The sequence below is a fragment of the Eretmochelys imbricata genome, chromosome 21 (genome assembly GCF_965152235.1).
Source record: "Eretmochelys imbricata isolate rEreImb1 chromosome 21, rEreImb1.hap1, whole genome shotgun sequence".
Classification (NCBI taxonomy): domain Eukaryota; kingdom Metazoa; phylum Chordata; order Testudines; family Cheloniidae; genus Eretmochelys; species Eretmochelys imbricata.
Genome location: NC_135592.1, coordinates 5,467,211 through 5,494,764, shown reverse-complemented (window position 1 = coordinate 5,494,764; position 27,554 = coordinate 5,467,211). Strand labels below are relative to the sequence as shown.

At 42.8% G+C, this 27,554-nt stretch overlaps 1 protein-coding gene across 12 annotated transcripts in view; it reads left to right on the top strand.

Moving 5' to 3' along the window:
* PFKFB2 (6-phosphofructo-2-kinase/fructose-2,6-biphosphatase 2) overlaps positions 1-26,782 on the top strand; it is a 35,874-nt gene extending 9,092 nt beyond the window's left edge. For 2 of the 12 annotated variants that reach the window (XM_077839276.1, XM_077839275.1), the window contains exons 10-17: positions 3,063-3,209; positions 4,167-4,271; positions 5,081-5,210; positions 6,866-6,928; positions 7,534-7,607; positions 10,871-11,065; positions 12,258-12,280; positions 13,316-17,210. In XM_077839276.1, the coding sequence (XP_077695402.1) occupies positions 3,063-3,209; positions 4,167-4,271; positions 5,081-5,210; positions 6,866-6,928; positions 7,534-7,607; positions 10,871-11,065; positions 12,258-12,280; positions 13,316-13,373 (795 nt within the window). In that variant the 3' untranslated portion in view covers positions 13,374-17,210. Of the gene's footprint in view, positions 1-3,062; positions 3,210-4,166; positions 4,272-5,080; positions 5,211-6,865; positions 6,929-7,533; positions 7,608-8,093; positions 9,447-10,870; positions 11,066-12,257; positions 12,330-13,315; positions 17,211-17,253; positions 17,279-17,788; positions 18,694-23,354; positions 23,489-24,747 lie in introns of those variants that run through there. The other 10 variants (XR_013348522.1, XM_077839283.1, XM_077839279.1 and 7 more) reach the window with 10 other exon arrangements.
* Positions 26,783-27,554: the final 772 nt, after the last annotated feature.

Below are 27,554 nucleotides of genomic sequence, written 5' to 3'. Positions count from 1 at the left end.
GCAAGGGACTCATTCTTTACTGCGCAAACAAGAATGGGTGAACATTTTTTGGATTTGCTAAGGTGCCAGTTAGATTGTAAAGCTGAAATGTAATAAACTAGGTTTGCCAATATGATAAATGTTCCTGCCAATGTTGGGATGCAGTTTAATTAGGATAACCCCTCTTTACTGAATCCAAGGAGTACTAGTTTACTAATTTTAATACTAGGTTCTTTTCAAGTCTACTTTTATCTTAGACAGTGTTTCTGAGATCAGGACATTTTGTTGTTCTTAACCAATCAGCAGTTTATTAATTCACCTAGAACCTCATTGGTATATAAACAACAGTGATTGATCAAGTGAAGACGCAACAAATCTTCTGAACTCAAAATACACATGCAGTCTTCTGTTGGGATCCAGCAACTATTCCAAGGAACAAAACAAATCACCCTAAATCTTATTATATTTACCTGTTGTCATTAGTTACCAGTTCTTTAGTATCTCTAATGCATTTATCACCCTTCAAGTAATTCTGTCGAAGAATAAGGATGCACTTGTCTTAGGGTACTCTCTCTCATGAATTTGGTCCTTGCTATTTCTTGCGTTTTTGTTTGATAGAGACTAGTTTGAAACATCAAAAGCAATTGCTTACATTTCTTTTTTTTTTGACGTTCCGAGGCGAGTGTGCTTGGATTTACAAAGGAGAAACATGTATATAGCATTACTTAGTTAAAATCCACAGTTTGGTTACTTGGCAGTGTGACAGGCTGTCCACCCCCACACAATGTCTGAACAGGTAAAATAGGCCAGTTAACCTTATAGGCTACACCTGGAGGAGAGCCAGGGACTGATAAGGCCCAATGGCTGATGAAGCCTAGCTGGGGGAGAAGCTGGGTAGGGAATCTAAAGAAAGGAAGTTTATATTTGTAGGTGGGAGCTTGCAGTCACTTGTTGGAAGCAGAGAAGTAGGGAGGAGGAAACTGGGGCGGGGGACAATAAGCCCTGGGATGCTAGCCCTGGGGAAAGGGTCAATGCCAGAGGAGTTGTGAAGAAAGAGAGTCCCCCAGCCCAGAGCCCTCACCCCCTCCCACACTCCAACCACCTGCCTCAACCCGCAGCCCCCTCCCGCACTCCGAATCACTCATTTCTAGCCCACCCCGCAGCCCCAGTTAGAGCTCTCACCCCCTCCAGCATCCCCAGCCCAGTGAAAATGAGTGAGGGTGGGTGAGAGCGAGCCACTGAGGGAGGGGGAATGTAGTGAGTGGGCGGTGGGGGCTTGCGGAAGGGGTAGGGCCTCAGGTAAGGGTGGGGCTAGGGTGTTCGATTTTGTGTGACTAGAAAGTTGGCAACCCTAGATGTGGGCGGGGAGGGTGAGCTGAGGACTTGCACCTGCAGCCGAGGTCCAGGGTCAGAGTCTGAAGCCCCACGACCGGAGTCTGCCATCTACGACTCCAGGGCTGAGGCCTGAAATCCGAGCTTCACCTCGCCCAAGAAGGTGAGGAACTCACTGGCTGCCTGCTCCTCTGGCGTTTGTGGATTCTGAGGGAGGCAAGGCCCACCCCCTGCTGGTGCGCGCCCCCCCCTCCCGCCGTCCCTCCCGTCCCCCTCCAGTCACTGCCCAGGAGGTTGTGGCATAAGAAAAGCCCCTGGTGGCTGCATTCGAGAAACGCTGTGGTTTCTACTGACCACTTGTCCTATGGCTTTCAGCTCTCGTTCTCCATTGTTTCCATTGATATCCAGCAGATGGCGCTGGTGTATAACAAATTTCTTCAGTTCTTAGAAGAATGTAATGTTTCATTAATTTCAAAGATTTTATATCTGTTTTTTTTGCTGTATTATCTATACTGTGAATTGGAATCTCTGCTCAGTTTCAAAGTTTTGCCTTGGTTAGCTGCTTGTATCTTTCAGTGGGACAAGGTGGGTGAGAGAGACGAGTTGAGCTTACACAGGACTTCTTCAGGTCCTGGCCAGTAGCTCAAAAGCTTGTCTCTCTCTCCAACAGAAATTGATCCAATAAAAGATATTCCCTCGCCCATCTTGTCTGTCTAATATCCTGGGACCAACAACACTGCCTATATCTTTCAATGTTCTTTTTCCTTGTCGTGCCATACAGTTCGTACCACTTAATTCAGCATTAATTTAGAAAGAAAGCGAACAAAATCGCTTTACAGCTCCTCTAAATTTAGTGGACTTAGTCCATACATTCTTTGATTGTATCCAATACCTTTTATTTCACATCTTTCAGGGCTTGTTGTGGAACAAGAAACATTTATTTTGAAAAGACAGACAGGGAAATCAGATGTAGAGAGATGGTACCTTTAATTCATAAAGCAGATAAATGTACAGTTTCTAATTTGGGATAAAGACAGTTGGTTTGAATTTCTTGGGGTATCAGGAAGCTTGACCTATATATGTTCTTCATGTTTCTATAGGTCGCCTAGCAAGCTTTCTGAACCGGTGTAACTCAGTTTCTACACGCAGCTCTGGTTCTTGATAGAAAACAGTAGAGTACTCTGCACAGGAAAACAAGCAGTTATTCTTGTCTTGCTCTCTTTAGCTAGACCAAGAGAGATGGAAGTCTCATCCACAAGCAAATTATGGGCGTCTTTGGTGTGAGAGTCTGACAATAGCTGGAAGACTCCTTAACAAGCACGGGAGCTTTCCTTTCCTGGGGAGTGTGTACTTCAGCTCTAGCTTAACTGATGTTTCCCAGACAAGATGTCCCGCACATTTGGATGTGCAGATTGATCCCCATTGTCTTTAGTCCTGAGAGGAAGCTAAAGTTGGGAGTGTGTATGCAGCGATTAGTTGTAATTCTAGTTGCCATGTTTAGCTTCCGGATTAAAAGGGGCCCGCGAGGGAGCTATGGTAACTTAGTGCCAGTATGTATTTAAGGCATGTTTGACATCTGTACAGCTCACAACTGAGAACATATTCACTCTAGACCCAGAGTGGCAGAAATTGGCTTTGGATGGCATCAGTTAATGCCAGTCTGGTGAGAAGATTAGCATGTTCTTTCACAATGAAGAGTGAATTCACAATGGTTACTTTTATCATCTCCCAACCTGCTTCAATTTCTCTAGTTCGCTCAAGCCCTTAAAAAATTCATTGCCGAGCAGGAGATTGTGGATTTGAAGGTTTGGACGAGCCAGCTGAAGAGAACCATCCAGACAGCCGAGTCCTTGGGGGTCCCCTATGAGCAGTGGAAGATTCTGAATGAGATTGATGCTGTGAGTACAGTGGGGAAATGGTCCAAAGCTATACACTGAACTTTTGGGGGTTGTAAATAAGAATAGTGAACATGAAATAATGTCGTTCCCCTCCCATCTAAACACTTTCTGAGCATTAATTATGCTTCACAACACTATCCATTTATATTGCACCCCTCACCTCCTGTGAGTTATAGGACTGGTTGGTGTAAAATTGAAGATGTCTATGGAGTTTTTACCTGTCTAAGTATCCCAGTGCTCTTTACAGCAGATACCATTGAAAACTCCTCATTCAAGGTCCCAGGTACCTGCAACAACCTGCAACAACGAGCATATGTTGGGCTTTCAGTGGTTCCCACTGTAATTCTTTCATGCAAATAAGCTGTAAAGATAATAACATGGAAATACAAACCTGTTTTCATTATTTGCAGATTTAAAAACCAACAAACCAAAACCACAGCCATAGAACATAAAGGTTTGGGTTTAAAATTCAAACTAGAAAACACATTGCAGTTATTTGTGAGGGAACTTTTGCTTCTCTGCTGAGGTCATTTCTGTTGCATTCATAGATTCCAAAGCCAGAAGGGACCATTGTGATCACCTGGTCTGCTATTCCCCATAACACAGGTCAAAAAACCTCCCTCAGGAAACTCGTTTCCAATGAGGGGCTCAGTCCCCAGTGCAGAGTTTGAGTCTCATATTCATCCAACTGAGCTAGCCTGCCTGCATCTGCATAATGAGGATGTTAATGCTTGCCTACCTTTCAGGAGGGGTGGGAGGCTTAAGGAGTTAATGTTTGTAAGCCCGCTCCATGGTTCTCGGGTGTAAAGTGCTGCATTAGAATTACTCCTGTCTCTTACGAAATGTAAAACACTCGCTACATAGGCACAGAATCTTCTGTGTTCAATCCTCCCCCCACTCCCCCCTGCGTAAATCTATTGAAATGAATTTCCTTGTAACAAACTCCTCTTCCACCAGGGAGTGTGTGAAGAGATGACATATGAAGAAATTGAAACTCAGTACCCAGATGAGTTTGTGCTGAGGGATCAAGATAAATATCTTTATCGTTATCCTGGAGGAGAGGTGAGCAGGTTTAAAATAATAATGTAGCTGAAAGAAAAGGAGTACTTGTGGCACCTTAGAGACTAACCAATTTATTTGAGCATAAGCTTTCGTGAGCTACAGCTCCCTTCATCGGAAGTGAGCTGATGCTCACGAAAGCTTATGCTCAAATAAATTAGTTAGTCTCCTTTTCCTTTTGCGAATACAGACTAACACGGCTGCTACTCTGAAACCTGTCAATGTAGCTGAGTATGTGTAGATAGGAAAGAAGGGAAAAAATAAAATGAAATTAGATTTATGTGGCAAGTGGCAATAGACCTAATGGTAGTATCCCAAATTTTGTTGTAATACAGTGGGTTACTGATCAGTGACTAGATTGTCTGTCTGTCTCCTTTATAGTGCCATGCAAGTGATACCACTTGATCATATTTGTAAAATGTATTCGGGCTATTGTATTATTTCCTTGGGACTGTGGGCAGAAATAGGGGTCCTTCTGTGTGGAGCTGATTGCAGGGAGAGAGCCATAGACATGATTATTTTATTTAATTTATTATTTATTTTTATTTTTATTTACATCTGTTGAAAATGTTGCTAGAAATCTGACTATCCCCACAAATTTAGGGGCCAGTTACTAATCCAAAAATGTATCTAGCTTTTTTTCCCCCTGTGCTATCAGTTCTTCTATATCTTCCATATTTTAAGATTTTTTTTAACCTGTGTTTTGATTCATGTGAAGCAATTTTAAGCCCTGTTCTTGGTTCTGGTATCTCTGCACACTTGTGAAACCCCTAAACATCTTTGTGCTGTTGAATCTTTCCCTTGATTTCTAGTCGTACCAAGACTTGGTCCAGCGTTTGGAGGCTGTGATTATGGAGCTAGAGCGTCAGGGCAGTGTTCTGGTTATTGCCCACCAGGCTGTTATGCGGTGCCTATTGGCCTACTTCCTTGACAAGAGCGCAGGTATGAAAGTAAATTCACTGTGTTGGGGTGGGGGTTGCTGATTCCATCACAGAGCTTCTGGAAGGGAGGCTTGCATTATTCATTTAATTTTTGCAAAAACAGAACTTCTTGAGGGAAAAAAATGTCAGTAAGATCATACTGTACACTTCTCAAGCCTCTTTTAGCCCGGAGTATCTGTAAGTGCTTCACAAACAGTTCTCCTTGCAGTGCCACTGAAATGCAGCCACTTCGGGTGTGAGAGTTTAGGAAGGTTCGTCTGGATAGGCCCTGTTATTGGGACTTGAGAGATGTGGGTTTCAGTTCCTGTCTCTGCCACAGACACTTCTAGGACATTGGGCAAGTCACTTAATTGACCCCGTGCTTCAGTTTCCCATCTGGAAATGGGGGTGATACCACTTTACCTGACGGGGGCGAGGAGGGTAAAATCCATTCATGATTGTGAGATGCTCAGGTAGAGTGGCAATGAGGGTCAGGTAAGTACTTACAGAGAAAGCATCACCCAGCCAATTTCTGGACAGCAGTGAGGTTAGATGGCACAGAGAAGGGAAATTATGGCCGAGGACACAGAGGTGAACTCTTAAATTTCTGAAGTGTTTGCCACGATCTTTAAGATTTTCCCAGGCAGACACCCTTAGAGCTCTGTGGCTGCAAGAAGCTATGTCTACACAGCAGTTAGACACCCACAACTGGCCCATGCCAGTTGACTCGGACTCGCAAGGCTCGGGCTAAGAGACTCTTCAACTGTGGTGCAGACATTGCAGCCCGAGCTCAAACATCTACACCGCAGTGAAACAGCCCCTTAGCCGGAGCCCTGTGAGCCCATGTCAGCTGGCAGAGGTCAGCTGCAGGTTTTTAATTGCAGTGTAAACATACCCTAAGTGGGTGGGTCTAAGGGTTTTTGCTATACGCCTCTGTTTTCGGGGATGTCTGTATCTGCTATTGAAAGCTATTTTCACTGGATGGCAGGTGAGGAACAAAAGGAAAAAATCCCTATCTAAGTACAAGCCTGTCTGTTAGGACTGTGTTGCTGGCCATGCAGGAGGGACCTTGGGAGGAATCCCGGCCCCACTGAAGTCAGTGGTAAAACTCCCGTTGATTTCAGTGGAGCTGGTATTTCAGCTGTTAGGTTCAGCTCCTGGTCTCTTGGTCTTAAAGCTGGCAGGCAGGGACTGACGCTTGTGAAGGCAGTGTGATCAGAACTTGTGGTGGGAGGAACTCTCCTGGCAGACTGAGTAGCAGCAGTAATGTGCCCTTAGATGGAATGATTGGACGGACCTGTGACTTGGTGATTCAGGGAGGGGAAGAGTTGAAGCAGGAGGGAAGTGCACAAAGCTGATCCTAGGGTGTCCCTCAGGACTGCAGCAGTAGACTCCAGAAGAGATAAGGGGATGTCAAATATATTATGGGGTGATTACCTTCTACATCTGCTTTTCAGAAAACAAAGGCCCTGATCCTGCAAACACTTACCCACACATTTTAACTTTAAACACGTGAGCCATCCTCTTGAACCCTATGGAGCTCCTCATGGGCTTAAAGTTAAGCAGGTGTATAAGTCCTTGCAAGATCCAGGCCAAACTGAGGAACCACAAAATTCCTGCATAGTTCCAAACTGTGCCCATGCATGCAGTGTTTAACTTCTCCTTGTCTGGTTTTAGATGAGTTGCCATATCTGAAGTGCCCCCTTCACACCATATTCAAGCTCACACCAGTTGCTTACGGTAAATATTTTCCTTTTTCTCACTTAGCTGAATTGGCTGGGCAATTTGATATCAAAATACATATGCAAAATTGAGTGCTACATTTATTGTAAAAGTTAAAAGAAAATAAGGGGGAGGCAAAATGAGAGAGAACATTATATTTTTTATAGAATATATCTATAAAATGAGTAACAACCAGTTTCTTCTAAAAGAGACCCATTATCTCTGGATTATATTTATTGACCAGGAAACCACTTTTTCCCTCCAGACTTGAACTTGTACCTCGGAATGAACTGAACTCGAACTAGTTTTCATGTCAATAAGTGTAATCCATACCGCATGTATCTTTGTGTGAAGGCTGCCCTTGTTTACTAGCTGCACTTCTGCAGCAAAAGCTACAGGAGAAAGTAATTAAAATGTTGCATATCAAACACTCATGTAGAATCCATGATTAATATTAAATCTAAAGTCCTGTATACGTACAAGTTCTTTACAAAAGAAGAAACTGAATTATTTATTGTCTCTGCAAACAACTGAGTCCAGTTGCCAGTAATTTAACTGAGAATAATTGATTTTAAAAGAAAATCTAGTTCCTCTTTTGAAGTTTCTCTTTTCATTTGGTGAAGGCTGTAAAGTGGAAACAATCACCTTGAATGTTGAAGCAGTGAATACCCATCGAGACAAGCCTTCTGGGAGTACTGTAAGTCTTTACTGAAAATCCCGGCCCTTGATTCATGGTTGGCAAATTACACAACTTGAGCCTGCATGAAAGATAATATTGCAAATCTGAACAGTCACTGTGGAGTGCCTGCTAGAAATCTTCCATCCATTTCAGCCATTATAAAAACTGCTTTTGAAGTATTGCCCCTATAAGGATAATTAACTTCTTTGAGAAGAACTATTGGAGGTATAAAATTTTCCAGATATTTAGTTTGTTGTTTCCAAACATGAATGGGAGATAATTTATTTTAAAAACTGTTTCAATAACCATATTAGGAAAACTGTAATGCAAAGTTTATCAATACAGTCTTTTTAAGCTTCAGGGTGATCATCCCAATGTGTAATGATGCATTTCTCCATTGTTGTTGCTATGATGCTCATTCTATAATTCTTTAATGTGAGCTTGCTCTAAGAACCTATCCTTGCAACAAAGCCATTTGGCAACTGTGTCCACATATCTATTCAGGGGACACCATCATAGGGCCTAATCACATCAGCCACACTATCAGAGGCTCGTTCACCTGCACATCTACCAATGTGATATATGCCATCATGTGCCAGCAATGCCCCTCTGCCATGTACATTGGCCAAACCGGACTGTCTCTACGTAAAAGAATAAATGGACACAAATCAGACGTCAAGAATTATAACATTCAAAAACAAGTTGGAGAACACTTCAGTCTCTTTTGGTCACTCGATTACAGACCTAAAAATTTCAATTCTTCAACAAAAAAACTTCAAAAACAGACTCCAATGAGAGACTGCTGAATTGGAATTAATTTGCAAACTGGATACAATTAACTTAGGCTTGAATAGAGACTGGGAGTGGATGGGTCTTTACACAAAGTAAAACTATTTCCCCGTGTTTATTTTCTCCCACCCCCCACTGTTCCTCAGACGTTCTTGTCAACTGCTGGAAATGGCCCACCTTGATTATCACTACAAAAGGTTCCCCCCGCCCCCCGCCCCACTCTCCTGCTGGTAATAGTTCACCTTAAGTGATCACTCTCTTACAGTGTGTATGGTAACACCCATTGTTTCATGTTCTCGATGTACATAAATCTCCCCACTGTATTTTCCATGGAATGCATCCGATGAAGTGAGTTGTAGCTCACAAAAGCTTATGCTCAAATAAATTTGTTAGTCTCTAAGGTGCCACAAGTACTCCTTTTCTTTTTGCGAATACAGACTAACATGGCTGCTACTCTGAAACCTCTCATTTTTCTAAAGTTAAAAACAGCATTGGACAAAAGCCATAAATAAACTTCTCGGTTGGCTTTAACTCTGGTTCACAAGATCTAAAAAGCTGTGGAAAGGTCAAGGTCACTGCTGTAACCGCGGTCTGCCTGGAAGGCTAAACCTTCAAGGCACCATCATCAGTGCATTTGTTCTATTGCTATTGATTCAGCTAATGATCCAGGTATATGTAGTTATTTGAGGCAACTAGAGAGGTTTTTTGGACCCTGGTCTCCTCATATTGATACTCTTAAATTTAGTAAAGACACATCTATGTATTCTGTGCAAATAAGGACATTATGACACAGAATCTTAGGCACAGATAGTGAGGAATGACCCCTTATGACTAGAAAGTGGATATGAACACGGACCTTAGCCATCAGGATGTTAGGGAACAGAAGATAGTGGCAATGTGAGAGCCAAATTCAGCCCTGGTGTGGGCGGGTGCACCTCTACTGAAATGCAGATGTTAGAATAGCAATGAATGTGTAATGGACTCGGCTGCTGTCCCCACCCCTTCCCTAGGCTTCGGAGCCCAAGCTGCAGCCTGAGCCATAACTCCAAAACGCTGTCTACACAGCTATTTTTAGAGTGCTAGCACGAGCCCCACTATCCCACGTAAGCCCCCTTCCACGGGTTACGTGAGCACACCACAAGGCCCACATTCAGCATCCTACCCTTGTTCAGCAGAGCACTTAAAAACATGCTTAAAGTGTCTGCCGGATTGAGGCCTTACGGCGACGTTTTCAAAGGTTGCTTCAGTTATTGAGTGTCCACCTTTACACGCTGACGCGGGGCCTGATAGGTCAGAGGTGCTGATCATTTGCAAGTGCTAGGGTCCAGGTGTTCGCCATCTTTTGACAATCCAGCTCTACGTGTTCACATTGAGCACTCAAAAACTGCAGCACTCAGAGTTAAAGGCCAGCTGCCAAATCCGGCTTGGTTGGACTGGTGTAAATCGGAAGTGATTCCATTACATTTAGACATGCTTTTGAAAACTTGGGCCTTCGCCTCTCTGTGCTCCGCAAAGCGTATGTAAAGTGCTGTGAAGATGATTGTCATTAATACCTATTTCTAATCTGGTTGAACTTTTTGTGGCATCTAAATTGTCTTTTTATTGAGCTACAGGATGACAAGACAATCATAAATTGACAAATTTGGAAGTTGTAGACGGGGCAAAAAGTTTTGAAGGTGTCTTGAAAGGCAACACCTGCATTGGAATGGCCACTTTGAGGAGATTCAGCGAAATTTCAGTGGCGAGTTCAATTTTGGGGTGTTATAATTTACACTCCGATTATGCTGGCGCTGCTCCATTGTTCCTGTGTGATACTCTGCACTGCCTCCGTGAAAACAGTAGGAACTGTTACTGTTTGATTCTTTGCTTTCGTGGCAAGATACAGCAGCTCTGAAAATAAATCCAAGCGCTTGGGGAAATTTTACTATCAGTACAATTTTTTTTATCTGCATCCTGTTTAAAAAAAAATCTTGAACCCACAGAGATAAGGGACATAAATCTGTTACGGTGCAGTGACGAGAGCATTTTAGCAGTAGCTACTGGACTAAAGGAGTATCTCAACTGTTCTGTGTGCAGTGGGGCTAAAGTAAAAGGAATGTTTAGAAATGGATAATTTTGAAGATGGTAACAGGTGAAATTTTATAGTTGAGGGACCTGAATCTGTAGCCACCCAGAAGTTTAAATGTACTCCTATGCAGAGGGCTAGCACGACACCCATACACCATGTGAATTCTCAAAATAGGACTTCAGTGGTGCATAAAGTTTGTGCTGGTCCTCTGCACAGAGGAATTGTTCCACTGACTTCCATGGGCTTTGCATTAGACCTCAATTGGTTTGAATGGAAGGCCTGCTTGCAGAGCAGAATCAGGATTAGGCTTCTGGTTATGGCAAGTGGAAAGTGTCTCTGGCATCAGGAATATCTTGGTATGAACTTTGATTTCAGATTGTGGTTCTGCTTTTCATTCCTTGTATTATCCTCCATTTTCAATCAGAACAGCCTTCCAAAGAGCCAAACCCCTGTAAGGATGAGAAGAAACAGCTTTACGCCTCTGGCCAGTCCGGACACAATAAAGCGCACACGAAATTACAGTGTTGGGAGCAGGCCTCTCAACCCAATGGGGTCTCTGCTATTCCCAGAGGCTCGAGATGGGGCTGATCAGCAGAAACTACAAGTCAGTCTTCAAGTGGTAACTCCTCTACCTTACCCCTCTCCCCCGGTCAGACGCAGAACTAATGGCCAAACAGTTACTCATGTTTTCCAATGGTCCTGTGCGACGCACAAATGAAATATCTTGACGTTTAGATGCCTTATCACCATCCGTGCTTTAAAATAGCTTCAGATTACAAACTACTTAAGAGTCAGCAAATTGGGGTACAACTGCAATCTTGTAGGCATAAAATGCCCTGCTCCCTGCAGAGTGAATGCCATTGAATAACAATGAGTTCCTGGTTTGTCTGTTTTAAAATACGATTCCCCTTTCCAGACAGACAGGTTAATTTTTAAGGAACTCTCTGCTTGCCCGAATGTCATAAGGTATATGCAACAAAGTGATCCTCTGATCCCAGTGAAATTGAGCAGCAGCTCTGTATGCATGATCTCGTTGCGGGGAAGAGTAATTCTTCCTCTTCGTAAATTGAAATTAATTAGTCTGTTTTTGTTGTTCCAAGCTGGATGCTTAGTTTTTGCACTTCACATGCATAAATACTGAATTGTAAGTAGCACTTTTAAAGCTGAGGTCCTGATTCACCAGTATCTCTGCTTTCACACTGGTGTTTCTTCGCTGATTTCCACAAGCAAAAAATAGCGGGAAGGTGACAATTTGGGCTCCAGTTCAGTTCTAATAATTCTACCGTGGTAATAGTAAAACACAGGTCTAAATTTTCAAAAGTGACAGATTTGAGATACCCAATTTTAAGACACTATAAAGGAGCCTGATTTTCAGAGGGCCCTTGATGAAAATGGAGACACCCAAAATGTCTAGTCACTTTTTCGAAAGTCTGAGCTAGACAGAGTGTGTTTAAAAACCTGAAAACATCCCTTTCAACTTAGTATTTAAAAACCATTTCTCCCTGTACTGACATTAACGTTGCAGCTCATCAATATGGAATACATTGGATTGGACAGAGCCATTTAAATGAACGTTCAGCCGACAAGCTGATTGACTGGCCGGACTTCATTGGTACTTTAGGATGCAGTTTCCATGGCTTGTATGAGTTAGTTGTTTCTTATACAAGCCTGCAGTGGTCCCTGCTTCACATGCAGTTCTGGGGGTTGTTTCAATTTTTCCTCATTTGCTGCTCAGCTTTTATATTATTACTTTTTAGTCTTTGTTAAAATGCAGTATGAGCTATCCTGTGCTGTTTGTTTTTTCTTTGCAGCTTCAAATGGGAAGTGCTTGCTTGTGAGTATCACTGAACATAGCTTGTATGCATTCTCTCTGGGTTTGTTTAGTAAGTAGCAATTCTCTTAATTATAATTGCATGGCAATCATTTGCGGGGACAATGAATGCTTGGGGCAGAAGGAAATAATTTGTCACATAATAGTCCAGTAAATCAAAGAGAGGCCATTGTTGGTGGAGAATCTATTTATCATTGGTGAAATTCATCATCTGCAGAGGCCAGCGTGAAGGTTGAAATTGAATTTAATGGTGCATAGGCTTCATGCTGGCCATCTGCAGAGGGGTGAATTTCACCCCAGATCAGCAAGATTACTGGGATAGATGAATAGTTTATCAAGCCCCAAATACGTTCTGGGTGTAACCCCATAGAAATAATTCAGTGGAATTACACCAGGGGAGATTTTGGCCCGAGGTGTCTGTCTACAGCACAAGATGCTAGTAGCTGTAGTCTTGTTGATCCGTGTTAGGAATTCCCTACCAAGAAGAATAAAGGGCGAGTTACGCACAAGGGTGGATGGCATGATGTAGCGCTAGTCAGCAGGACTTCAGAACCATTTACATGAAGACTTTAATAAATTTCTGCCAGAAGTCTAGTAGCCTGAGCCAGGAACTTCTCGAGTTTTAATTCCTGCTGGGACACCAACTCTCTGAGGCCTTGGGCAAGTCTCTTACCCTGTCTGCCTCAGTCTCCCATATATGATAGGCAAGTATTATCTCTCAGAGTTTTTGTGATGGTTATTTAATTATAGCCTAGTCCCAAATGGTGCTGAAAACCCTCAACATCCATTGACTTCAAGTGAGTGGTTGAATTAATTTCCCACCTTACAGGAGAAGCTTGGTCCCTCACAGGATTGTGAACTTTGTAAAGTGCTTAGACAGTGAAGAGTGCTATGTTAGTGTTAAGTATAATTATTAATCTTCACTAACATAATCCTACTGGAAGGGTGAATTGGATGGGGCTGAAGGATACTGTAGCATCTCTCTTTCTCACATCCAGTGAGAAAGGACATAAATAGTCTATTATCCCTTCTCTCCAGGGAGCCAGCAAACAACATCACCTGTGAGTCCTTGGTTTCTGTCTCAGCCACCAAGTGAGGCTGTCAAGCAAGAAGCCTTTAGTATCACACTGTACAGAATGGCCAGGAAATGATCCGTGCTTCCCTTTGTGCCTATGTTGCTCAGAACCAACCTTGCTGACCACGAGGCCCTTTCTTGTCCCTGCTTTGAATGCCTGAGCGAATGTCACTGCAAATGTTAATACAAATATCTCTTGATGCACCTGCTGTTTCAGTTTATATCTTACCTGTGAAATTGACTTCTATAAGTTTGATGTTGCATTTTATTGACCTTATTTGTGAAATGGACTGTGCAATGTGAGATTTGGTTTTATTTAAGTTTGTTGTGGTTCTTAGTAGGTGTCTCTTTGGGTTTGTATGGGTGTGTTTTAATGTTATCACAGCATTTTTGCTTTCTCCTCTGGGGAGTGGTATCATTTTCCCCTATGCATTTGTGGCGACTCCATTTAAATGCCTGTGGTATTACTTATTTGCCAGCTGTTGAATACTCTTTGCCTAGAGAGCTTCACCCACTGTGGTTGCATGCCGCCACGTGGATATGGAGAGGAAGTTGTTTTATGCCCAGCTGTAGCCATTTGGCATGAAATCTTTCTCTCTCTGCAGTGATTTTTGACAGTGCCTGGAACACGCTTCTATACTCAACAGTGTTATTGTTGCTACATTGAATAAGTGACTTTGCTTTAAGGGAATATTCTCAAAAGAAGCTGAAAAATGTTTGCATTAGAACAAGGCCTTCGAAAAAGCTCCCTCTCCTTGTTGACCACCTTGGCAGCCAGAGGCATGTTTTAGAATTGGGGTCTGGGAGTCGAAAGTTATGGGTTCCATTCCATGGGTTCCATATTGACTAATTTTATGGTATTGAGCACGTCACTTAATCTCCCTACACCTTGGTTTCCAATCTGGGGAAAGTGCCCATGTTTATAAAGCGCTTTGAAATCATCCTATGAAAGGTGCTATGTAAGTGCCAAATATCATTGTCGTGGATTATAAAGGAGCTCGTTTTCACTGTTGGTTTACAATTAGAAAACTGATCTTGAAACAGTTTTTTAAAAACCTCTGGTTTCCAAGGCTTTCTCATGGGGATCCTCTCAATCTGGTATTGCATGTCAAACTGTCAAGATGACCGTGATGGTCAGTTATTCTCTTTTTAACTTTGTTAAAACACGTCAGTTTTTGGGGGTTTTTTGTCTTTTTTTTTTCATTTCATGGATCCAGTGGCCAAGAAATACCCCATGAAGAGGGATACACAAAGTCCACTCTTCCAGACTATTCCTCTTGGGTGTTCCAGTTATTACAGTACATGGACCCTAATGCACTCTCTCCCACACACTGAAGGGTATCCAAGACAGAATTTAACCCTATAGAAATTTGTTTGCAATTCAACAGAGTTGCAAATACTTCTTGATACTGACAACTTTATGCTCTGAGGAACAGAGATCCTGTGGCCTTTTCCATTTTTATAGGTAATGCACTTGTCTTTCAGTTTTGTTGGCAGGAAAAAAAAAATGGGAGAGAAATGCATTTTTTTTTCCCCTGTGACACTGAAGTTAGATGCCTTGTCCTATTTGACAGTTTAATTTTAGAGCTGTATTGAAACTCCTTTTTAAATTGTCTTTTGCTGAGCTGCCTTAACTTACACTTTGCACTTCTGAATCTTATGCCAATTCTCTCTCTATGTAGAACTGTATTCTGTAGATGGAAGGGAAAATGGCTGCTGGTTCAATTATTTTCCAGACATCTAACACACATAGTTAGAATGGAAAATTAAGGTTTCATAAAAGAGACTCCGTTCATATTTCATTCTCAAAGACGGTACCAAAAGAAGGAACGCTACAGTCAGGCTTGGGTCTTGCTGTTTTCCGATGTCACTTAAACACCTCTTTCAAGCAGGGAGGGCTGTACTTTGTGTTGAATCAAGACAAGCAAAACGTCCATTCAGAATCAAACAACTTCCATTGAATGTCTGCAGAAGTTATGAATACGCATCTACAGGCACAATGAGAACTTATAGTTGCCGCACAGTGATATACACAGGAGCTGTTTGTAACTCATCTTCTAACAATAGGATTTTGAATTTAATTGCACTTTGTAATTAAAGTGAATCTCCTTAGCACTTTTACTGTGATTACATAGCCTCCCTGTTTGTAACCAGCATTTTATAGGCATACATTCCTTAGGATAAATGATTGTTATGGGTTTCAGGGTAACGTGCCTTGTTTTGTCTTTTATTCTCTCTATCTTAACATACATTTTAAATAACAGATACAGAAAAGTTTTATTTAAATGATAGTGATGTTGTGACTGTTCTACCAAAGCTGCAATAATGCACAAAATGTCAGTGGATGTTGCTAGAATGAGTGAATGTTTTGGGTATTGTCAGCAAAATAATTATGCAGAAATGGCACCACCTTAGTTCGCTCCCTGGGAGTCTCTACGTTTCATCTGTGGACTTTACTGACACAAACATGGACACACGGGAAAGCAAGATGGATTTTATTCTCCTCCCCTCACTGTGGGGCTGATCGTGTTCCCACTAAAGTTAGGAAAGTTTTGCCACGACACAAGGAGCAAGCCCCAGTAGAATGATCCGGCTCAGGTCCAGTTGCAGAGTCTGTATTGCTGGGGATGAGGTAAGAGACAAAAGGGTCCCAGCAAGTCTCCCGGTGGGAGCTTGTGTCACTGGCAACTAGGTAAATTGTCATTTTTCACTTGTAAATTGAGCAAATAAGATTTCTAATCAACAAGGGTGAAATTCACCCCTGGACCGAGAAACAAGCCCTGCGTGCTGCTTATGCCTGGCCTTTGTGCTGGTACTTTGCACAGAAATTAATTGTACCCTGAGGAAATAAACCTGCCGCCTTCCCCCACCCCCAAATGCCATTTTAGCAATGTTATTTTCTAACCATAATTTGACTTTAAGCTTGAGTCTCCATATGAAGAAGCTGCTGGAGGGGGGTGCAATCACACTGATGGAATTTAGTCCAACACTTCGTGAATTTAGTCTAGAACATTCTTTTTTTTTTCCCTAATGGTTTTGTTTTGCATTAAAACTCAGTGTGAATGTGTTGCTATAGACACGTTCTTTATAGAATATTAGCATCTTATATTGACATTGGTTCGTTATTAAAAGTTGCTTGTTTTTTTCTGTTTGGGATTTTTTGGGTGGAGGAAGTTTTATTTTTAATCAAATGTGATTTGTTTGTAAATCACACATGGAAAAATATGTCATGTCTGATTTTCTGAATGTTTTGTTTTTAAAAGAGTAAATGTGTTTTGGTGATTTTTGTCATTGAATCAATGACTTAGTTCGCTTCTCTTTACTGCAAAACACTGGTGATTATACCCTAAGAAAAATGCCAGACTGATTTGCAAGATTGGCCCACAGTCTTCAGAAGTGCCCCTTATGTCTGAAGGGCAGGTGCTCTGCAATTTCTGCAATTCAGGCCCCTTTAAAGTGACTCATGTTGGGCAGCTAAATACATTAGTCGCTTTTGAAAATCTTGGCCTTTGTATTTTAGTTTATATAACTGCGTGTCTGTAAAGTTACCTGCTAGTTTTGCTCACATGAATGTATTCTCTTTATAAACTGCATCAGAACATCATTAGTACATTTCCTGTATGGAAGGAGCATAGTTGTAAAATCAGTGAAGTGTTTCACTTGGTTGTTTTTTGGGGGTTTTTTTGTGCAAATATGGGCCTGCAAAATAGATATTGTAATGTTGCTTTTGAATATTTGTGTTGTAAACTTCCTTGTGGATCAGATAAATAACATTAAGTAACTTTGAACCACTCAACTGCTTCAGTATTGTTTTTTTTTCTTTTCATTGCATGCTCCAATAAACTTTTCTACGCTCCATGTGTGAAATGCCAATGTTCTGATTTATACCCACTTTGCACAGTGATAAAGAATGATGCTAAGTGCAAGTAAGTGCAGACTTGAGCTGTATATGCCCAAAGTTCACTTCTATCATTTCCCAAGTAAAACTGAATCCTTTAACTGTAACACTTGAAAGCTCCAACTCTCTATTACTGCTGTCGTAGCCCAGAAGAGAATTACGTCTAGTAAGTTTAGAGGAGGAACACTATGGAACATGTGCAGAGATGTTACTGTTCGAAACAGAGATGTATCTGAAGGAGAGAATTAATGAGCACAAGATTGTGATGTGGAAAATATTTGTTCCTAGGAGAGAAAATGGGTTCCTTCCGTTGTCATGGGTAATATGCTGCCAGCAAAACTCCCCTCTGAAATCAGTAGGAATGGTCTTAAAAACTGCTGGGGTGTTATGGCTCTATATTTTATACGAGGAAAGCATCACCCTTGATACTTAGTCCTAGGTGGTCTCTGCACCATTGTCCAGAGTGATTTCAGTGGCTTATCTCCTTTCAGCTTTGCAGAGTTATAATTTGTACCTTTTTTTGATTTCTCGTTTCTAGAGGAAGTCTGGGTTAACGATGTAGAGGTCTTGGTTTCATCATGAACGTGGCTGAAAACTTAATGGACACTTGAAACGACAAATCTCATCCTGGAATTAGAATCAGTCTCCTGGAGTCAACTTATCAAGCCCCTTTTGAAGTAACTGTGTGCACGTGTGTGATGCCTAACATAATCTTACATTTTCTGAATTAAAACAATCACTCCAAGTTAGTATTTGACATGGGCCTGACCCTACAGGCTTCTCTCACTGAAGTGCAGTTTTGCCCTTGACCTCTGTGGGAGCAGGGTCCCCTGTTTTTTATTTATGAAAGTTATCTAATGAGTTAGAGACCAGTCACAAAAATGAGGAAGAGAAAGCATGTTGGAGGAAGAGACTTGTGGGCTGTCGCACATTTGCATCCATGGTCGCTTCCTGTCTAAATGCATGAGCTTTCATCCAAATCTACCATTTGCTTACTTGCTTTCATAGGATTAAAATAACACTGCAAAGTAAAGGCAAATAGCAATGTATTGTCATTTGACAACACACAATATGCTGTAATCACTTTGCACAACATTGTGCAGTTAATTATTTTTCTATCATGGGTGAGCTTTTGGTTGCATCGTTAGATAACTGGTTGGTTTTTTTTTTTTACCTGCCAGGATGTATGAATGTTGCTGCTAATGTATTGACATTGTAACTTTTTAATCAATACTAATGATCGGTGTTTTAGGAAGTTGGGTCTGGTACCCTTACTGTGCCAGTAGTCCCCCTGCTTGCAGAGTAATGTGCTAAGAAGCATGTGTCAGAATGTGGCCCCCTGTCTTTTAGTTCAGTCGATATCTTTGTCAATGAATGTATATCAATGTTTGACCTTAAATTCCGCTTGCAAAAGGGATATATAATTTGATAAATATATTAGTACTGGCAACGTTGTGTTGAGCTGTCTTCTACAATGACATTCTTATACTCGGCACGTAGGTATAGGTGAATAACAGAATGGGTGATAAAATGTGCTTTTAGATGTAAGAATACTTCTTGACACAGCTAAACTTACAAATGCGTTCTTGCCTCAAGCCATTACTGATGTACATATTTTGGCTGGTGCCAGAGTTAGGCAGGCCAAGTTCAGAGTTTTCTCATTATTAACTGAGAGTTGAACCCAGTGATATAATTTTTCATGTTGTCTATTCCACCTCCTAATTAAGTGCTACTCATATGAGTGAGTGCTCCAACATGAGGAGGGGTTGCGCAATCTTAGCCCTACTTAAAGATTAAGCACAACTATTCTGGCCTGGTTGGATGGGGTGTACAAACCCCACACTGAGCAACAAGGGCTTAAAAGGCTTGTTTTGGGCTCAGCCACACCTGCAGCAAATGCTCCGTTCGCTGGAGGAATTATAAGGCAGCAAATTAGCTCAGTTGGCAAGCAGCGCTGAAGGTGAGCAGACCTGCAGCCCATAGCTCCAGCAGAGCAGAACAGAGGGAAACCCAAAGGTGCTGACACAGCTGCCCAAAGGAACCCTTCTTGAGGGAAGGGAGGACCCTCCGCAGAGGCAAGCAAAGAGGGAAGTATCCAGTGGCCTTGGACAGTGGCAATTCTCTCTTGTTTCTGTTGATTTGGATTTCCCCGCCAGGCAAAGGCCTTGGACTGAGCTGACCCCAGAGCAGGAGACGAGAGGAAGAGGTCCAGGGAGGACAGCTACAAGTAGCCTTGGTTGCCAGGTTACTGGTAGCCCAAAGGGCCCTGGGTTGGAGTCCGGTAGAGTGGGAGGCCCCAGGCTCCCCTCCCCACAGCCCCCTTGGCAGTCCGGGGTTGTGGCCATGACCACTAGGCAACACTTACCAACCAAACCCCGAGTGGGGACCATAACATGCTGGTTACACCAATGTCAATCTGAGGTAACTCCATTGTCAGTTGAGCCAGTTGAGTTACTCCACATCGATGTAACGGAGCTGAATCTAGCCTCAGTACGTTCCTAAGGAACAAGTTTGTTAGTGGTGAAAGTTACATTTTGCAGTGTAAGCCTGTCAGAAAACAGTTACAAGCAGCAAAGCAGTTACACCGTTTTCATGCCAGTGCTTGCTCCAACCCCTCAAGCAGAGACCAACACCTACCAGATCTTCACCAAGCATTCTCAAAACTACGATACCCGCATGAGGAAATAAGGAAACGGATCAACAGAGCCAGACGTGTACCCAGAAGCCTCCTGTTGCAAGACAAGCCCAAGAAAGAATCCAACAGAACTCCACTGGCCATCACATACAGTCCTCAGCTAAAACCTCTCCAACGCATCATCAGTGATCTACAACCCATCCTGGACAACGATCCCTCACTTTCACAGGCCTTGGGAGGCAGGCCAGTCCTCTCCCACAGACAACCCACCAACCTGAAGCATATTCTCACCAGCAACTACACACCGCACCATAGTAACTCTAACTCAGGAACCAGTCCATGCAACAAACCTCGATGCCAGCTCTACCCACATATCTACACCAGCGACACCATCACAGGACCTAACCAGATCAGTCACACCGTCACCGGTACATTCATCTGCACGTCCACCAATGTAATATACGCCATCATGTGCCAGCAATGCCCCTCTGCTGTGTACGTCGGCCAAACTGGACGGTCCCTACGTAAAAGGATAAATGGACACAAATCAGATATTAGGAATGGCAATATACAAAAACCTGTAGGAGAACACTTCAACCTCCCTGGACACACAATAGCAGATTTAAACGTAGCCATCCTGCAGCAAAAAAAACTTCAGGACCAGACTTCAAAGAGAAACTGCTGAGCTTCAGTTCATTTGCAAATTTGACACCATCAGCTCAGTATTAAACAAAGACTGTGAATGGCTCGCCAACTACAAAAGCAGTTTCTCCTCCCTTGGTGTGCACACCTCAACTGCTAGAAGAGGGCCGCCTCATCCTCCCTGATTGAACTAACCTCGTTATCCCTAGCCTGATTCTTGCTTGCATATTTATACCTGCCTCTGGAAATTTCCACTACATGCATCTGAAGAAGTGGGTATTCACCCAAGAAAGCTTATGCTCCAATACGTCTGTTCATCTATAAAGTGCCACAGGACTCTTTGCCACTTTTACAGATCCAGACGAACACAGCTACCCCTCTGATACTTGTTTATAATACAGGGTCTCTAAAAGCAAATCTTGTTTCCCCTGTGATTTTTCCCTCCAGTATTTGCAGTAATGGGCAAAGCTTCCATTGACAGTTTGGGGTTCATGTTCTATGCAGGCTTCATAACACCATAATAATGTCTGTGAATATATAGAGGTTGTGGAAACCATTAAGAGAGTAACAGTTAAAATGTATAAAGGAGACAAGGCTGGTCTATGCAAAGTGGATCAATTATTGGTAAGGTTTGAGAATGACATTAAGTAGTTATTGCATCCACACCTTTTACCCTCAGTGCAATAATTCCCCAAAAATGATAATTGGCTTAAAATCATAATTTAAAAAATAATTGACAGTGGGATCTTTTTACTTGCATTCTGGTGTTCAAGCATTTAGGGTTCACATTTTCAAGCTCTTCTCTACAACTAAAGGATTATAAACTGTTTTTTAGGAAAGCCTAGAGTCTCATATAATCACATGATTTCGGGAGAGGGGACTTTAAGAAAAACAACCAGTATCACAAGACTCACATAAAATCATGAGAGTTAACAACACTGTGAGTCTGAAGATTTGAACGTCTGCAGCTGGCAGCCAGGAGCTCTCAGTGGAGGGTTCTTTGACTCAGAAATTCACTTTCCCCATTAGTTTGACAACCCAAGTCAATTTAATTTTCACACACAAGCCAAGGCTCAGATTTCCTCCCAGCATCTGAGTGAGGGTGCTGGTGGGCTGGTAGATAGTTGGCTTGGAGGGAAGGTCAGTGGGGGTTTTCTAATAATGGTTTTGAAAAATATTTTTCTTTCAACTGTAAAATCTGACCTTGAGTATTTATATCAAGGTGTGTTTTACATTTTAAAAATTAACCAAAAATACATAAACTTTCAACTGAGCTGTTCTAGCAGTGGGATAGACTGGGAAGACCTGTGTGGGCGTGTTTGTGGATGTCATTCTGTGTTTGATTTGGAAGGGTTAAGAAAGTTAAGCAGCATTGCACAGGCGAACTTATTTGGTAGAAGGAGTGACTTGGCATTGTACCCCCAGGATGTATCGCTACCTCCCTGCATAGTGAGAGCACAGCTCCTAGGTGTACTTTACCTCCTGCCTCATGGTGTTAGCTACACAGTAACTCTTAAGTAAAGCGAAAGGGGATCTTTAGGGAACTCTCTTAAGTCCCCTGATGTCTGGTAGCTGCCCGGCTGCAGCGACTTACTTGTGAAATTCCTAGAGAAATGGCAAGGTGGCAGCCGTGCACTGGTCTTGAAGTTGTAGACTGGAATAAGCAGTCCATTATAAACATCCAAGAAAAGGTACTCCAAAATGCAGACAAATATGTAAAGAGCCAGGGAGAAACACTAGTTCCCTGGCTGGGAAGCATTGAGCTCTAATGAGGAGTCCAGTGGCACCTTGAAGACTAACAGATTTATTTGGGCGTAAGCTTTCGTGGGTAACCCCCTCCCCACACACATACACACACACACACTTCTTTAGAAAAAGAAAAGGAGTTAATATGGCTGCTACTCTGAAACCACTTCTTTAGATGCATCTGAAGAAGTGGGGTTTTCACCCACGAAAGCTTTCGTCCAAATAAATCTGTTAGTCTTTAAGGTGCCACCGGACTCCTCGTTGTTTTTGTGGATGCAGACTAACACGGCCACCCCTCTGATACAAGAAATGGGACAATTTGCCTGCCTCCTACCCTTCCCTCTGACCCCCCACCCTCCCCACACCAGCTGCTGTATAAGTGCCTGAAGCAGAGCTGTGGGTTAAGGAAGCTGCATGATGCTCAGTGCCTGCCAAAGTGGGGATGTGTTTGTCTAGGTGTTTATGGAACCTAGCTTATTCCCTGCTACTGGGCCCTACAGTAGGTGCACAGAGGCTATTGTCTGTCGGACAGACTCCCAAGAGGTGACATGCCGCACAAAATAATTCTTCAGCTATTTATCTTCTGTGCTGTCTGAAAATTGAGGGGAAGACCTGTGGTTTGTGCTTGACATGAACCTGATTCCTGTAATGAACAAGTGATTAAATATTGACTGAGGTCAATGCCTCTATTGTGCAAAGTGGAGTCTCTGAGCTTGCCCACACTTGCTAAGCAAAATAAGCCAATATGCAAAAAGGTATTCTACAAAGTGAAAACTAACGCAGACTCACTGCTTTTTTTTTAACCTGGGCTCAGGTAACTAATTTAATCAATTCCACTTAAAATTATTTTCCCTCTGATTTCTTTAAACATTTGCTACTGGGCTCTTTTGCTCCTAGTTTGCTTTGTTTCTGTGCCTAAATATCTCAATTAGCATGAACTGCAATTTGTAAGAAGATTTTCTCAGAAGATATGGGAGAAGGATACGTTAACCTGTGTTTTATACCCCATTTCCAGGAAGCTTTTATTAAACTCTACTTCTTTCACTGGAATGTTGCTCCTGGTTTTGTCTCCTGTTTCTAGATCTTACAGGATCTTTTTCTTCTGCTGTGTGATACGCTGGGAATCCAGCCTTTGGGACAAGAAGAGAGTTAAAAGATGAAGATATGGCTAAAGTTTTCATTTCATTCTGGCCACCTGGCTTCCTATTCTGTTCGGTAAGTCCATTAAATCTACTTTCTGAGTAATACCAGAAATGCAGAAGAAAACTGTCATACAGAAGATGGGACTGACAGTGAGGGGCTCTGTAAAGAAGCTTTCAGGGAGCTCAAACTTACTAACTTTTTTTGACGTTTCAAACCCTATTACAAACTTTGTCTTTTGTCTTGTTTGCTAAATGTTCCTGCACAATGGATATGATGAGCAAAGGAGTGAGAAAAAACAAGAACCCCAGTCTGAACCTCCCAATCGCCAAAGCTCTTATTTTGAGGTCTAAAAAAAAATTGATTGTGTAAATGTGGCGCAGGGATTTTGTAATGGGACAGGGAGCTTTTTCCTGTATAGGTGGTTGGTTGAAATCCAGCTCTGGTCCCAGAGTAGTTACCATCCAATAGTTGGTCAGAGTGAAATGATCTGGTTGCCTCTGGCTAGTTCTCAGTGGACAGCTGACCATACCATAGTAACCACCATAATGAGTTCTGGTTGGCTTTGGTGCAGGAAGTAGCTAAGCACAGAGGCCAGTGAGATCCTATCTTGCCTCTTGGAGTAGGTCTTTTTCGGTTAGGATGCAGCACCTAAGGAGTGAGGGTCAGGTAAGCCTGCAGTGCTGCTGCCTGTGCCTTTTCTGTTCTTTCAATGAAAGGAGTTCAGTCCCCAACCCACCACCTTGCAAGAGCACTTAACTGACTATAAAGGAACCGCTCCCACGGTGGCAGGCTTTTAAAAAAAAAAAAAGAAAGAAAGAAAAGTGCAACTCACTATAACCAGAGCTAAGCTCATCGTTTTGATATGCACAAGAACCCTCAAATGGCTAGTAGCCCCTGCGCTCAGAGATCTGTGCTCCAACTGCTCCAGTATACGAGTTGAGAAATCCAATTATGTAGACGAGAGAGATCTCCAATCACTCTGCAGTGTAACTGGGTTATATATAGTAGTGCAGGGGCTAGTGGTTAGATATGCATGATATAGTGAGCAGCCATTCTAACCTCAGCAATAAGTCCTTGACAGCCTGTCCTTTGGCGTGGCTGCTTCTGCAAAGCCTAGAGTTATTCCCACTTGCGAAATAAACCTGATCAGCGCTGCAGAATTACTTTTCTACAGCACAGATCCTATGCACAGTAAAGGGGCGTGTTCCTTCTTGCAGGAAGTGATTTTTTTTTTTTTTTTTTTGGCCAACAATCTCTTCGGTCTCCACACAGGGGAATGAGAACTTCCTGATTGTGTTCCAGTTGTGCTGGGTTTTGTTTTTCTTTTTAAGATGAAAGTTGCGGAGATAGTCCTAAGGTTGACAACAGCATTGCATCTAGTTGGGGAGCTGATGAGGGAAAACAAGTCACAGACGCTTGTGCCGATGGTTACCGTCTTTCTGGAGAAAAAAATCTTTATTGTACGTCTTCCCAGGAGTGGCATGCACGTCCACCCATCTGTAAAGGTAACTCACCATCTCTCCCTCCCTCTTTGTTTTTTTGAGAGTCACATCCAGGTAAGTTTAGCCTTTTGAAGGGCTAGGCCTGATCCCGTGACACTTATTACCCAAGCAGAATCACTAGGCAAGAATTTAAATAGTGACTGGTGTTTTTAGAGGTCCAACTGGAGATGTCTTGGAGGAGTCTAATTTTCCAAAAATATTGCGCACCTTCCCTCTGAATAAAAGCCAAACCAAACCAGGCCCCTTTTAACGTTTCACAAGTTGGGCATTCAGAGTCACTTTGGGAAACCATGGCTGTAGGCCATTATTCAATTGTATACCCTTGCACAGTCCTCTTTCTTCAGTGTCTCTTGAGAGGAGGTGACCAAAGCTGCACCTGAGGCACGATCCAGACGCCCAATCCACCACAGCACCTGAGTTGTACCTGTAACACTGTATACACTTGGGCCTCCTTTGTATCTGTGTCTGTAGGTTGCATGGGAGGAAGAATAGTTTTGTGGAAGATAAAGGGTAGATTTTTAAATCAGAGGATTTGAAATCTTCTATTCCCAGTTCCACTGTAGACTCACTGGGTGCCTTTGGGCAAGTCACTTCATTTCTCTGCACTTCAGTTCTCCCATTCCGTGAAAGGGTCCGATGAATATTTGCCACAGGGGTGTTGCGAGACTTAATTCATGTTTCTAAAACATTGTTTAATTTCTGTCAACACTGTACATGGTCCTTCCAGCTGTGAGTTCCAGAGAGTCGGAACCAGATGAAGAAGAAGGAAGTGAAGCATTAGTAATGGAGAAAATAACATAGACTATTTCTACAGCTGTGGTAAGAGGCAACAATGTCTGTGCTGCTGGAGTTATCAACTGCTTAGTAAGCATATAAGAGAGCAGAGGAGATAAGCAGCAAATTCTGATGCTGCCACACCTCCCTCACCCCAGATTGGGCGGAGGGGAAACAACAAAAGAAAAGTTTTTTTTTTTAACTTTGGGTTGAAAATTCCACATTATTGGCATGACTTAAGGCCCTGAATCAACTGCATGATGCTGTGCAAATAGGTTTATTTGCATTCAAGGATCTATATCGAGGTAGCTACACCAATGGAAACTTCCCGTGGAGTTGTGCTGCACCGGTATGAGATGAAACTTGCACCAGCATGACCCTCCCTGGTCAATTGCACTTGTACAAGCCCTATTTTTCCCTGGTGCATTGTGTGAATAGTAGGACTTTTGCTCCAGCATAATTGCATTGGTGTAGCAAATTGCTGTGTTTATGCACCGTACAGGTCAGTGGTTCACAGTAGTTCAATTCCCCACGTAGGCTGCAACTTGTAATGTGATGGCCCATATGGGAATTTGAACTGCTGCGAACCTCTGCTGCGTGGGAGCCACTTCGCTGGCTCAGGAGAGTATGTACTACACCAACACAATGTGGTTCTTTGTCCACGCCCCACCCCCATTGGTAGATGTCAAGTAGAGGCTCACGGGTCTGTTATGCTCTCTGGATTAATGGATCTGGTCTTTCAACTTTGGCAATAGAGGCTCATGCGCTTAGAGTCAGGGGTCATGGGTTAAAACCTGCTCGAGGCTTTTTGGCACTTCGATCAAATTTAAAAGCACAATCAAGTTTGAGTTCTCTCTAGCTTAGTGATGTGCCTTCTGTTGCGTGTCTCTTGGAGAAGTCAAAGCCTGTATGCTGCTGTCTGCGAGGATGTACGGAAGATGGCAGAGCCCCTGTCGTGGGATGAACTAGATTGAAACTAAATCTGTGATGGAAATGGAGAAACTCCGCTTGGAAAAGCTAAAATTCCAGCTGGAGGGAAGGCAAGGCAATCAACTGATGTATGCAAAAGAGACCTAAATAAACGACTTGCCCCACTTGTTGGTTTGGTTTGTCTCCTTTTTAAATTTTCATGTGAATTTGGTGCCAGGGAAAGGCACTAGATAAGGTAGGAGCAGCGTGGGCAGCTGCAGAGCGAACTTCTTCAATGCTGCCCCAAGGTGCTTCAACCCTTCTTTGCAAGGACCACCTGTAGGGGCAGGGGGGTTGTTCTGTCTCCAAGGCCTGTTCTGTCTTTTACATCTTGGCTGAGACTGACAAACTGGGGGAAAAGGGGAGTCAGTTAGTACCAGTTCGAATTTTGTTTGTATAATGGTGATCCCGGTCCACTGGGAGCTAGAATGACACCCACAACTCCATTCAGCCAGGCTTCCCCAACAGCCATCCTCTGGTAATAACTCTTCATTATCAGTGACCTATAGTTCCAGTGTGGAACCAGGTGACCTAGCGGTCAGTCCAAGCCCTGCAGTGTAAATGCTGACAGTAGTTGGGTGTTCTAACCCTTTTCTTAAGTAGCAGTGAAAGGAACAAGCAGACACCAGCATAGAATCATAGGTCCCTTCCAGTCCTACGCTTCTCAGTAGGTCATCTAGTCCAGTTCCCTGCACTCAAGACAGGACTAAGTAATAACTAGACCATTGCACATGCATATTTTAACAGGTTCTCCAGACCAGCAGAAGCAAAGAACACAACCAAGAAGGTGAATCCTCAGCCCCTGTGGTGTAACATTGCACTGTGGATGGGTTATTGTCTTCTGGTTAACCTAGCATTGGCTGAATAAACTGCTTCCTTGCTGGAGACAGGAT